The 13,168-nt window shown below is 40.6% G+C and overlaps 1 protein-coding gene across 17 annotated transcripts in view; it reads left to right on the top strand.

The window, feature by feature from the left end:
- PCDH15 (protocadherin related 15) overlaps positions 1–13,168 on the top strand; it is a 1,242,339-nt gene that overhangs the window by 1,034,305 nt on the left and 194,866 nt on the right. For all 17 annotated transcript variants that reach the window (XR_009252204.1, XR_009252205.1, XM_058696346.1 and 14 more), the window contains 2 exons: positions 5,021–5,326; positions 8,307–8,531. Coding sequence is in view for 15 of the 17 variants with exons in the window: in XM_058696346.1 (XP_058552329.1) it covers positions 5,021–5,326; positions 8,307–8,531 (531 nt within the window). In the remaining 2 variants the exon portion in view is untranslated. The remainder of the gene's footprint in view (positions 1–5,020; positions 5,327–8,306; positions 8,532–13,168) is intronic.

Below are 13,168 nucleotides of genomic sequence, written 5' to 3'. Positions count from 1 at the left end.
CCTCAGCCTCCATAACCCCCTTGTCATTCTGCAAAATGCTGTAAGTACAAAGGTATCCACTTGTTATCATGTGCTTGTTTACGTCGTGATAAAACACTACTATGGTCTTCTAAAAAATTCTGTTTTTCAGCATAGACCTGGAATCAGTGGTTTCACCAAGGTGATCAGAGTCCTCGATGCAATTCTTATAATTCCACAGTTTTTGGTTTCAAATTCTTACCCACAATTGCAGAGGATAATAAAGCAAAAATCAAAGTAAACCCGAACAGTAGATGTACAGTGAATAAAATACTCTAAGAAACCTTCCAACTACTACATAGAAGTGTGAATACACCCACTTATGTGTGCTAGTCTATAGCATTCACTTATGAAATGTGCCAGATGCTGTACTAGGAATTGAGCGTTCAGTGAAACCAGAACAGCCCAGACCATACTCTTATGGCTTACCTTGTGAAAAAGGAGAGAAGTTCTTACACAAGTAAGCACGCTGATAAAGAGATAAATTTAAATTATCCAAAGTGGCATAACCGACAGGTACTCGGAGCTCTCGGCCTGTGTGACGGGAGAGTCTAATCTCCTTTTCAGGAATCGGAGAAGACTGCTTTGAGCGAGTGGTATTTACACTGACACGTGAAAGATGAGTGTGAGGAGGTGGTAGCCAGGTAGTGACAGCAGAAGCCGAGGAGGCAGAAGTTTCTGGAGAAGTTTGGGGGTGGGAGGGAACACAGTGAAAGCATTTTACCGAACCTCTTGCCTGTGGATGGTGAATTTGAATACCGCCCAAAGCACTGGAAATCATTGAAGGATGTTAAGCAGAGGACTGATGTCATTATTTCCCCTCTATAAAAGGTCTCTCTGAAGGGATGTAACTAAAAGAAAAGAATTAAGAGGTAATTTAGCTGGGGCACCTGGGTGGCTCAGTTAGTTAAGCTTCCAGCTCTTGATTTGGGCTCAGGTCATGATCTCACGGTTCGTGAGTTCCAGCCTATGCTGACGGCTCAGAGCCTGGAGGCTGCTTTGGATTCTGTGTCTCCCTCGCCCTTGCCTGCCTGCCCCTCTCTCTCTCTCTCTCTCTCTCTCTCTCTCTCTTTCTCTCAAAAATAAATAATAAAAAAAGAGAGAAGTAATTTAGTAATCTAAGTTGTAGTCAGTGGTGGCTAGGACCAAGGTAATTAGGAGTGAGATAGTATATGTGGGTGAAAGCAACACATTATAGACAGACAGGGATTATTTTGTAAATGACACTAGGTCTTGGACCTTGGTACTTAATATACCATGTATCACAGCCCGCAACTGAGCCTCATACGTAGTTTTAAACTTGCTTTCTCAAATTGTTGCATGAATGAATAATTGATAAGATAAATGAAGGAGATATCATAAATATCTACTTTCTTTCTTATATAACCTAGTATGTTAGTAGGACGACCATTTACTGAATGGCGATTGTTGGAGGTGAACAAGATTTGGAAACAGAAGAAATCGAGAGTTCAGTCAGGAACATGTTAAGCTTCTGATTCTATGCTAGACAGAATAATGGCCCCCAAATATGTCCCACATATGAATATGTTACCCTGCATGGCAAAAGGAACCTTGTAGATGTGATGAAGGTTAAGGATTTCAAGATAGGAAATTTTTTCTGGATTGTCCAGGTGGGTCATAATGTAATTGTAAAAACCCTTCAAACTGGAAGAGGATGTCAGGAGAGTGGGTCAGAAGGTTGAGATGGAAGAAGAAGGAGGAGAGAGTCAAAAGTGAGAGGGACTTGACTCTCCATTGTTGGCTTTGAAGATGGAGGAGATGTGCCATGAGCCAAGGAATGTGGGTAGACTCTAAGCTGGGAATTGTCCTCACATGACAATGGAAAACTAGGTGGGGAAGCTCAATCCTACAACTCAAGCAACTGAATTCTGTCAACACCTCCAACGAGAAAAGGGAACTTCCCCGACAGCCTCCAGAAAGGATCACAGCCCTTCCTGTGCCTTGATTTTAGCCTGATGAGACCCGTGTTGAACTTCTGAAATACAAAGCTATAAAATTATAAACTTGTGTTTTGTAAACTACTCAATTTGCGATCATTTGTTATGGCAGCCACAGAAAACTAACACAGATATGCCTGAGGCATTCTGGGAGGTATCAGCCAAGCAGCCCGATGGATATAAAGCAATACATACACACACCCATCACACACACACACACACACACACACACACACACACACACACACACAGAACCACTTTACTCAAATTGAATCATTCTATAACACATCTTCCCTTATATGGATGAATAAAAACATACTTTGAACAGGGATCATTTAAAGTACTGGTTATATAAACAATTGCTTTTGTGATCTTAAGAATTCCCACAGACAGGGATGCCTGGGTGGCTCAGTCATTAAAGCACCCGACTCTTGATTTCAGCTCAGGTCATGATCTCAGTTTGTGGGGTCGAGCCCCACACCAGGCTCTGCACTGACAGTGCAGAGCCTGCTTGGGATTCTCTCTTCCCTCGCTGTCTGCCTCTCCACTGCTCTCTCTCTCTCTTCCAAATAAATAAACTTAAAAAAAAATTCCCACAGATAGCAAAATGTCACTGAAATTTCCACAAATGTTGGTGCTAATAAATAAGACCTATTTATATTATATTACTGGATTACATTTTTCTATTTACTTACGCAGTGATTTCAGACAAAAAAATAAGTGTTTTTCCCCCAAAGGGGGATTAGTGTTGTCATTGAGTTTTTCCTCTAAGTGACGAGCTTTACTAATTTGTCAATAATTTGTATGGCAAGTTCTAGGCACACAGTAAAAGTAGAAGAACATGTGTCTATGGAAACTCTTCAGGTCGTTCATGGTGTTTCTTCCTCTTTGGGCATTCCTGCAGTCCCTCCTCCGTCTGTTCTCTGGTTTAGCCTCGAGAGGTAATGACCTCCCAGGGGAATTTTTGTTTGATGAGTCAAATGGACAAATCCTGCTGTGATGTCAAGTTACAAACATGGCTTTCACATCTTGGACTTCGCCATTTCAGACAAGACAGAAGCGTTCTGCAATGCCCCCAACACGCTTTGCTAGGGTTTGTAAAAGTGGAGGTACCTCTGCATGTGTACTGTTAAAGCACATCCTGCTGCATTCAGGCTTTCTGGACTATAAATGATTATTTGTGTCCCTAGCTCCTAATGCAGTCCACTGTCTTGTCTTCCTTCCTTTTCTTAGCGACAGTTTGGGGCACAATTACATAGCATCTCATGGCTTCTAATATTTACTCCAGTTTCTTTGGAAAAAAGTAACACGAGGGCACCTGTGTAGCTCAGTCGCTTAAGCGTCCAACTTCAGCTCAGGTCATGATCTCACGGTTCGTGGGTTTGAGCCCCATGTCGGACTCTGTGCTGATAGCTCAGAGCCTGAAGCCAGCTTCGGATTCTGTGTCTCCCTCTCTGTCTGCCTCTCCCCCACTCACGCTGTGTCTCTCTGTCTCAAAAATAAATAAATATTTTTAAAAATTTAAAAAATTTAAAAAAAGAAAAACAATAACAACTATTTAACACAAAATGCACAGTAGCTGATAGTGACTGTCAAAATTTATATCACAATTGAGTTTGGATAAGATTATTTCTCATAACACTCTATTAGAAGAATGTTTACTCAAAATTCACACATTTTATTTGATGCAAAGTGATTTTTATGTGACTTAAAATTTTTGGTTACTATGTTACTATCATATCAATAATTCTCAATTACCATTTGGAGATTGTATTGTAATTTCAAAGAAGAGTCCTTTGCAGGTGCTTTACAGTTACTACACTTATACTCCCATTTGGATTTGGGGGCAGATTTAATTTTAAATCTTAGTTTCATGTGTTCATTTGTTCTAACCTTCATTAATCCCACAGGTATTTATTAAGTAGTTTTATACGTGAGACATTGTACTAAGAACTGGGGCCCTGTACATTGATTTCTTATGTAACTCTAAGCAAGATCATTAAATTCCATAAGCCACAGTCTTCTCATTTGCAAAATGGTACCAATTATATTTATTCATAAGAACATGGTGAGGATTGGGGCACCTGGGTGGCTCAGTCAGTTAAGCGTCCGACTTTGGCTCAGGTCATGATCTCATGGTTCGTGGGTTCAAGCCCCGCGTTGGGTTCTGTGCTGACCGCTCAGAGCCTGGATGGAGCCTGTTTCAGATTCTCTGTCTCCCTCTCTCTCTGCCCCTCCCCTGTTCATGCTCTGTCTCTGTCACAAAAATAAATAAATATTGGGGCGCCTGGGTGGCTCAGTCGGTTAAGCGTCCGACTTCAGCTCAGGTCATGATCTCACAGTCCGTGAGTTCGAGCCCCACGTCAGGCTCTGGGCTGACGGCTCAGAGCCTGGAGCCTGCTTCTGATTCTGTGTCTCCCTCTCTCTCTGCCCCTCCCCTGTTCATGCTCTGTCTCTCTCTGTCTCAAAAATAAATAAACGTTAAAAAAAAATTAAAAAAAAAATAAATATTAAACAAAAATTAAAAGAACACGGTGAGGATTAAATGAGATCATGTACATAGTGCTTGCAAAAAATATATATGAAAATTAATATATAAACTGCTTGAACAAAAAGTAATGTAGCATCTTAAGTTGTCATCTAGTAGGTTATGTTAAATTGATTAAAAACTAGACATGTGTTTCTTATTTTTGAATTCAAAATCATTAAAGAAATGGTGGTCCAGGAAAAATTCAGTATTATTGTAATATGAGTTTTCTGTCATAACATAATGTTGTTATTGCTAATGCTACTATCAAGTTATGTTCTGGTCATTTTGAATGAAGAAAGATTAGTGAAACTATAGTATATTTCTTTTCATGTTATAGACTTTTGCATTACATCATCATTATTTTTTTAATTTTCTCCTTAGAGAGAATATTCAGTTAAAAATACGCCATAACGTATCAACTACCCCTTCTAGCAAGGCAGCGTAACAAAGTATAATGTGAAAAAATCATGACAAACACACTATGTGAATTCCTTTGTTTTTAATTTCTATGCAGGCAACAGACCCTGATGCGGGAATAAATGGCCAGGTGCACTACAGTCTGGGCAACTTCAATAATCTCTTTCGCATCACATCTAACGGGAGTATTTACACAGCAGTGAAGCTTAACCGAGAGGTCAGGGACTACTACGAACTTGTCGTTGTGGCAACCGATGGGGCGGTTCACCCGCGTCACTCAACTCTGATGCTGGCCATCAAAGTGTTGGATATTGATGATAACAGTCCCGTGTTCACTAACTCAACATATACTGTCATCGTAGAAGAGAACCTGCCAGCCGGGACCACCTTCCTTCAGATAGAGGTGGGTGGAAGACGCATTAATTTCGTGAATTCCACATTTTAATATCTCCATTGGTGTCAGGTTGCAGATTTAGCAAATAAAAAATCAACACACCAAGTTGAATTCCAATTTCAGATAAACAGTGAGTAAAGGTTTAATATAAGTGCCTCTCAGATATTACATATTGTATTTTATCTAACAACCTTACTTCAGGGATATACCAAAAATTAAGAGGAGAAAAGATACATTTGTAAGAAATCAAATAACATTTGTTAATAATTTTTTTAATTTATAAAATTAATTTTACATATTTATTGTAAAAATTGACAACACAATAGTCTATAAAGAAGAAGTTAATAATCTCCCACTTTGTACATCCAGGATACCCAGGATTAAATTTTTATATGTATTCTGTGACATTTATCTTTGTACTCCCACAATATCAAATAAATATTTTTATATTTACATACGTGCAAATACGCATGTGTGTATGCATATATCATATATATATATTCAAATAAGTGTTTTCATGTATGTATATATGCAAATATGTATATATGCAGCCATATGCATATATATCTATGTATGTATATATTCAAATAAATATTTTCATATATAAATATATGCAGATATGCATGCATGAGAGTGTATGCATATATACCTATGTATGTATATGTAATCAAATAAATATTTTCATATTTACATATATGCAAATATGCATGCATGCCAGTGTGTGCATATGTACGGGTGCATGTGTATATTCAAATAAGTATTGTCACATTTTCATATATGCAAATATGCATGTATGCCAGCATATCATGTATACCTATATATTCAAAAAATATTTTCATATTTACATGTGTAGAGATTTGCCGTATATTTTACAAAAGGGGATATTGCTGAACCCATTGTTTTTACTCTCAGTGCTCTTCAGAAGTCTAACTGTCCTGTTTAACAGTGTCCCCACATCCAAGCCTGTTTTTTCAGTCCTCAGCTACAATACTACCAGAAACTCTGGACATTCTGATTCAGTACATTCAGTTGGCCCAGAAATCATTTTAAGCAACCGCCCCTTTAATTCTGACACAGACGGTCTACGAAGTATATTTTGGGGGGTGGAAAAAAATCTAGTCCTTCCTTGACCTGCCATCCACAACTTGAATGTTGTTAGCATGGATTTCAAGAACTTGCAGTTTTTTCATAATTCAACTCAATAAATATTTAGGCCAAAACATGAATCAATCTGAAAAAGGCAGGTGCCAACCAGGGAAAGGGCCCTATTTCTCCATTTATTCTTCTGTTCATCTATTCATTTATTCATCCATTTATTCATCAAGCATATTTTCACTGTATATTGCATGCATTTATCCTCTGCTGCACTTGAGCGATTCCAGCGTGGATAAGACAGATTTCATGCCTTCCTGGGGTTTTCAGCTGGGTGTGGCAAACAGACAAGCCAACCCTAATTGCAGTAGAGGTTCTCAATGCAAGGGGCTTAAGAAATCACAGAGAGTTTAGAAATCTAGTCTTGAGACTTAGATAGTTGCTTCCTACATTGTGAATGGAGAAGCAAGTCAGTTTTTCAAGCAGCAGAAAAGAGATTCAAAGCGTTGGAACAAATCTCTTGAAATCCTGGGGGGGAGGAGACAGAGAGATGCTAGAAAAATGTATGGCTCCTTCTTCCAGTTTTCAGGAGATTGGGGTTAACCCAAACTGGAATGGGAAACAAGAAGGATTTTAGTTAGGAAAATGACACCATAAAATGTGTGCTTTCCTCGTATCTTCTAGTCGTGGTGTCAGTAACTGACCGGGGGGCCAAGACATAAGTTCCCATGGCAGGTGCGAGCATGGCTGTGTGCACCTTCCGTCACACCTTGTCTCCCCTCTCCCCCCCTCTCCCCATCCCATTGCCTCCACCAGAGCCCATAAGTTCCCATAGCAGGTGCGAGCATGGCTGTGTGCACCTTCTGTCACACCTCATCTCACCACTCCCCCCTCGCCCCATCCCATTGCCTCCACCAGAACCCTCTGCCTTCTGTGCTAGTCCTGCAGGACCCACAGCTGGCACACACCATTCCCAGTTCTGAACACCTTTTAGCCGCCATGTCCCTGCGTGACTTCTATTTTAGTATTTGTTTGTTTGCTTATTTTTTCCCCCGGAGACATTAACCTGCAGGGCAGGATTTGTGTCTTGACACATCTCGTGCTTTCGTGCATAATAACTACTCAATAAATGTTAATTAAATGGAGTATAATAGGGATCTTTAGAAATGTACTATAGGATCTTTGTAAGGACCAATTAGTACTTCTATTTTCTTAGTTTCCTTATACTCCTTTAATACTCTATTATGTGTGTGAAAAACACTCAATAAAAATTAATCCTTATTTAAAATATTTTTCAAGGTTATGCAATTAGCAGGAAATAATAATAATTTATGACTATATTCATCTCTTTACTGTGCTATGATTCTTTTCGTTAGTGATTTTCCAGGTTAAATAAATCTAGTAGTAAGATAAAAAGATGATAAAGAGTCATGAGACTCTGTCTCCCTGTCTCTGTTTGTCTCTCTTTCTCTCCTTCTTCTTTTTGATAAGTTACTTAACAAAAAAGCTTTTCTTTAAAACACGTCTTTTGAGGCGCCTGGGTGGCTCAGTCGGTTGAGTCTCCGACTTCGGCTCAGGTCACGATCTCGCGGTCCGTGAGTTCGAGCCCCGCGTCAGGGTCTGTGCCGACAGTTCAGAGCCTGGAGCCTGCTTCCGATTCTGTGTCTCCCTCTCTCTCTGTCCCTCCCCCATTCATGCTCTGTCTCTCTCTGTCTCCAGGATAAATAAACATTAAAAAAAAAAATTAATAAAATAAAATAAATAAATAAAACACGTCTTTTGATCACCATGTAATTCGTGTTGTTGTAGGTACTGACACATGACCTCCATCAGGCTTGTCGTCCTCTGGTTTGGGAGCACTGCCGATATGACCATCTTTCTGCTTGACTTGTTACAGGCCAAAGATGTTGACCTCGGAGCAAATGTGTCTTATCGGATCAGAAGCCCAGAAGTCAAGCACTTTTTTGCACTACATCCGTTTACAGGAGAACTGTCCCTCTTAAGGAGTTTGGACTATGAATCATTTCCAGACCAGGAAGCAAGCATCACTTTTCTCGTGGAGGCCTTCGATATTTATGGAACGATGCCACCGGGCATTGCTACTGTCACAGTGATAGTGAAGGTAGGGAACACAGGTGACTCCTGGTTGCCTGCTCCATTCTCTCTACGGAGTCTGTAGCACACCTGAGTGTCTGGGGCAACGGTTCCTAACACCACGGTAGTACCAGACCCAGAGCAGAGGTCATCACTGTGAAAGACCTGAGGAAAAGCCGCGTTGTTTACAGTGTAGAAGATACATTTGCATGAAACTCTAAATAAGAATTTTAACACTGGCTGCCTGAATGTCCCCTTAGTTCTGGATTCTCAATCTAGTTACAGTCTCTCCAGACTACAATTCACTCCAAAGTTGACAGCACCAGGAATAATCACTTCGCCCAAATCCTCCAATTTAAAAGTTCTAAGAAGAAAAAGGGTGCTGAAAAAGTAGGAGTTCGAAGGCCCAAGAACTAATTAGTTTAGTTCATAAGCCAAGATTCTGGAACAAAATCAGGCTGGGGATCAGCTGGAACTGGGGTCAGGATGTGGCTCAGCCATGTTCAGGGTCTGAGACACTGAGGACTTTGTTAGCTGTTCCAGATTTCTCATCCCATCCATCGTAGCAATCTGTGCCAGGTGCCTGCTTGAGAGAGCCTGGTACCTTGTCTTTGGGGATTCTAGTGATTTCTAAGGCAACACCTCTAGAAGAAGACAAGAGGAGGGATTTGTCAGTTCTCAATTGTTAGTGTACGTGAAGGTCACCTGAGCCGTGGGCTCCACTGTCAGATTCCTCTGCTCCTTCCCAAAGGAGCACTTTTCCCAGGGGAAAGCATCACAGACGCTTTTCTGCAGACGGATGTTCGCTTCCAGCGAGAGAAACTTAGGTTCTGAGGATGGTTCCAGTTCTATCCATAGAGGGCTGTACGTATACAAGGTTACAGAGAACGCAAGTCATAAGTACGTAAGGTCATAGGCAACTTTTCTATGTGTTCATTTTTGGTTTTTTGTTTTGGGGTTTTTTTGTTTGGTTTTTACTATGCACATTTTTGTAGGGTACTGCCATGTGTAAATGGTAGAGTAAGAAATATTCCCTTTTCTTGAATTTTTGTTTGATTGGTTAACCAATAACGAATCTATACTACTGGTTTTCTTAGACAATAAATTACTGATATGAAAACATAGAAGGTTGTTAAAGACTGTGCCAAAATATAATTAGTATGACCTTATTTACCATGTAGGTAATTGCTGTAATGTTCTTGGCTGTAAGAATCTTTGGGTCTTGGTTTTGTCTTTTTGTTCCTGGGTGGATAATCTTGCGATCAGAGAGAGACACAAAAATTATTCCACTGTTCCTTCTTTACACTTGACCTAGCTTATCTTCTGGAGCACACGTGATATTTCTTCCCTGGGGTCCTGCTGTCTCTTCTAAACTACACTGGGAAGGGGACACGTGTCCCTTCCACTCGCAGATGCCCAGAAGCTCTGTGGAGAATTTTATTAAGGTTTGAATTCCTTCCTTCTCAGGCATCCACAATGGCTTTTTGCCTACTTCTTCCACTTTGCATCTCTCTAGCCTAAGAAAGTTATTTTATTTAGCCTAAGAAATTTAGAGATCTGTTTACAAAAGCACTTTAGGACCATGGCAATGTTTTGGTTACAGAGATGTGTCAATAAGCCCAGAAACGAAGACCAACATGAGCCTGACCTAAGTGAACTAACCATGTGGCAGAAAGACTGAACCAGGTGAAAAGTTTGGGCCATGTTACCCCAGTCTACACTTGCCTGCCTCTGCGGTTTGGTGGAATTGACCAGTAAAAACATTTAAAATAGCAAAATGGCCACTTATTGGCTGTTTTGAATCAAAAAGGAAGAAAAGACTTGCTGCTCATGACCATCTCCCCTGATGGGATGGCCTGCTCTCAAGATGGGTGTGGTTCATAATGGAGAGTTCTTTTTTTTTTTTTTTTTTTAATGTTTATTTATTTTTGAGAGACATAGTACAAGCAGGGAAGGGGCAGATGCAGAATCTGAAGCAGACTCCAGGCTCTGAGCTGTCAGCACAGAGCCTGATGCAGGGTTCGCACTCATGAACCGTGAGATCATAGCCTGAGCCCAAGTCGGGCTGAGCCCCACAGGTGCCCTAATAATGGAGAGTTCTAAACCATCACAGACTCTGACCTGCCTGTTTTGCATTCAGCTTGGATTGATTTGCTTGGATTTTTTTTTTTTTTTTTTGATAGAAGTCATTGGAATCAAATGGGGTCCAAACATACCATCTAATCAAGCAAGATGTGTTCTAAGTAAGTCTCATTCTCTGGGACTGGTATCTCTAAACACGCATCTCAAGCTGCCTGACCACTCCTTTGTTTTAACACTTGGGTGTCATTTCTGGCTTCCACGTTGGCTTTCACATCGGAAAGGTTTTGCTCATCAATGGACTCGCTCCTTCAGAAATAGGAGAGCGTCGACCTAATTTTTGTTGTCTCAATTGCCTTATCTTATTTAGAGAGGTCAAACATTTTCATGGTCAGGCCTTCCTCACCTATACAAAATTATTTATGATTTATCATACTTTAAAAAACAAAACTTAACCAACCAGTATTCAATTGTAGACATTTTCAATGCCACTTTCTTCTTTCAAGGTGATGCAAGCATAATAACATTTGCAGAACATTTCCCCAAATGCAGGCTGACACTCGCTTGTCTTTCTTCTGGTCACTCAGGTCTCAGATGATCACAAAAAGCTTTAAAACTCTATTGAGTAATATTGGGGCCCATAGGAAGATATCATGCTTGTCTGTTTTGAAGGGAAGAATGGAGTACAATTCTCACTTCTCCACAAATGTAGGTCTTTACGAAGCATACAGATTTTTTGTGATTGTTTTTTTACTTGCAGTGTGACAAGCTCTTTTGCCGGTGACATAATTGCGTAGTATTTGCTATGAGATATTGCTACCCAAAACAGTCACCACAGGGAAAGCATCATGAAGATCTCTCTTTGAAAATGAGAAGAAACATAATTTTCTTTTGTAAAGAAGAAGAAGGAGGAGGAAAAAAGATCCAACGCTTAATATCTACTCCATCAAACTTATTTAAAATTGATGGAGTGAGGATGGGAAAATTGAAGCGATGCTTGGAAGGAAAGTTATGTCCGTAGTAGAAAAAAAAGTAGAATTTTATCACAGATACCTGCAGAGTGCTTTCTGAGCGATCCAGAACAAAACCAATGGTGATCATACAATTAATATGTATTTTTGTTGCAAAGTTTTTGTAGGACACTGATACCTACAACCTTCTTCATTGTATCTTGATTGAATATAACTGAAAAATGGACTACATAGTAGTTAAATTAGATGAGGTGAGTAAAACTCTGAAAAATAAAACTAAAATTCTATACAGTTTAAAGTGAAAAACCCAGAGAAAAATATACCCTTACAAATGGAGTTGTGCTATCATACAGAAAGTACACACAAAGAAAAGGTCTGTCTTCTATAATGAGCCAAAAGATGAAGACCAGTCAGAAAAGTGGGCGTAGGTGATTTGGCTCTGTGATGCTGGGCATCCCTGAAAGGCCTATGGAGGCTTGTCTAGGACGAACGATGACATAAGTCCTCTGCTGATTATAACTCAGCTAGCATGACTGCAGGGGGAGGGCAGGGGGAGGCGGTCCTTCTCTGGGGGCAGGAGACTTGGCTCTCCAGTGTGTTTGCCTGTGTTGCAGATGCAGGTGTGGGAGGAGGGCAGGGGACCTGGAAGGGCCAGACGTGAAGTAACATCCACAAGGACCAAGGCTGCTGGGGGATGCAGTGAGCCCTGGAAGATGGGGCTAACATTTTCATCTTTCAGAGGTGTTTCCTCTCCAGGAGGAAGATAGATGTCCCTGTCCCCATAGAATCATAGGAAAGGGATTGCTTTTCCAGATGGAAACTCAATGCCTATTACAAAGGGGCACTTGTCACACCACAGACCCCTGACGGCTGGTGATGTGCCGCTGATGCTCCATGGTCACGGCACTGGTAGAGTCCTAGTTTTCATCCTCTCAGACGAGTCGCGCTTTAACAGACCGGGAGATGGTCCAGAACTCAAACAAATGAGAACCTTGGCACAGTTCAGGATTTATAGCATCCTCCTTCCCCTTCTCTGGAGGGAGACAGTTGAATAAAGGATGATTTCAATGAACCAGCTAGGGGGAGTATGGCCATGCTAATCCAGCGATCGTTATTTTTTTTTTACCACTGCTGACCTTTCCCTTAGGGTTGGTTGAACTGGAGAAAATACTTGTTTTGGACTATGGCCTTCGGATATTTTCCTTTATTCCACTCTGCATTATCATATTCTTATTAGTGTGTTCTTTCTAAGATACTCACTGCCAAGTTTAAAGAATGTGGATATATCAGGAAGAGCATGCCATGGGGCTGAGCCAGATGGTTTTTTAAAGTATCTGTTATTCTAGAGTTTTACGACTCGGATGTAACGTACTTCCTCTGAATAAGCAAACCAGAGGAAACAAATAAAAAGGTGCTTGTCCAGACTTAACAATAGTTTCTCACAAGTAGAAGTGATTCCTATTTCTGTGGGTCCCTGTCATGGCTCCCCAGATACCACCCAGTGATTTGTGGGAGTCCCAGGGAGGTGCCTTCCTTGTGTACACAATTATGTTCTCTTACTCCTCAGTGGTTCTTTCAAGTTCTCCTTTTTACCAGAAGTCTCCAAATCTGAACT

This window comes from Neofelis nebulosa, chromosome 13, assembly GCF_028018385.1.
Source record: "Neofelis nebulosa isolate mNeoNeb1 chromosome 13, mNeoNeb1.pri, whole genome shotgun sequence".
Taxonomy (NCBI): Eukaryota; Metazoa; Chordata; class Mammalia; order Carnivora; family Felidae; genus Neofelis; species Neofelis nebulosa.
Note: the sequence above shows the minus strand (reverse complement) of the source record. Positions and strands in the feature narration are given on the sequence as shown.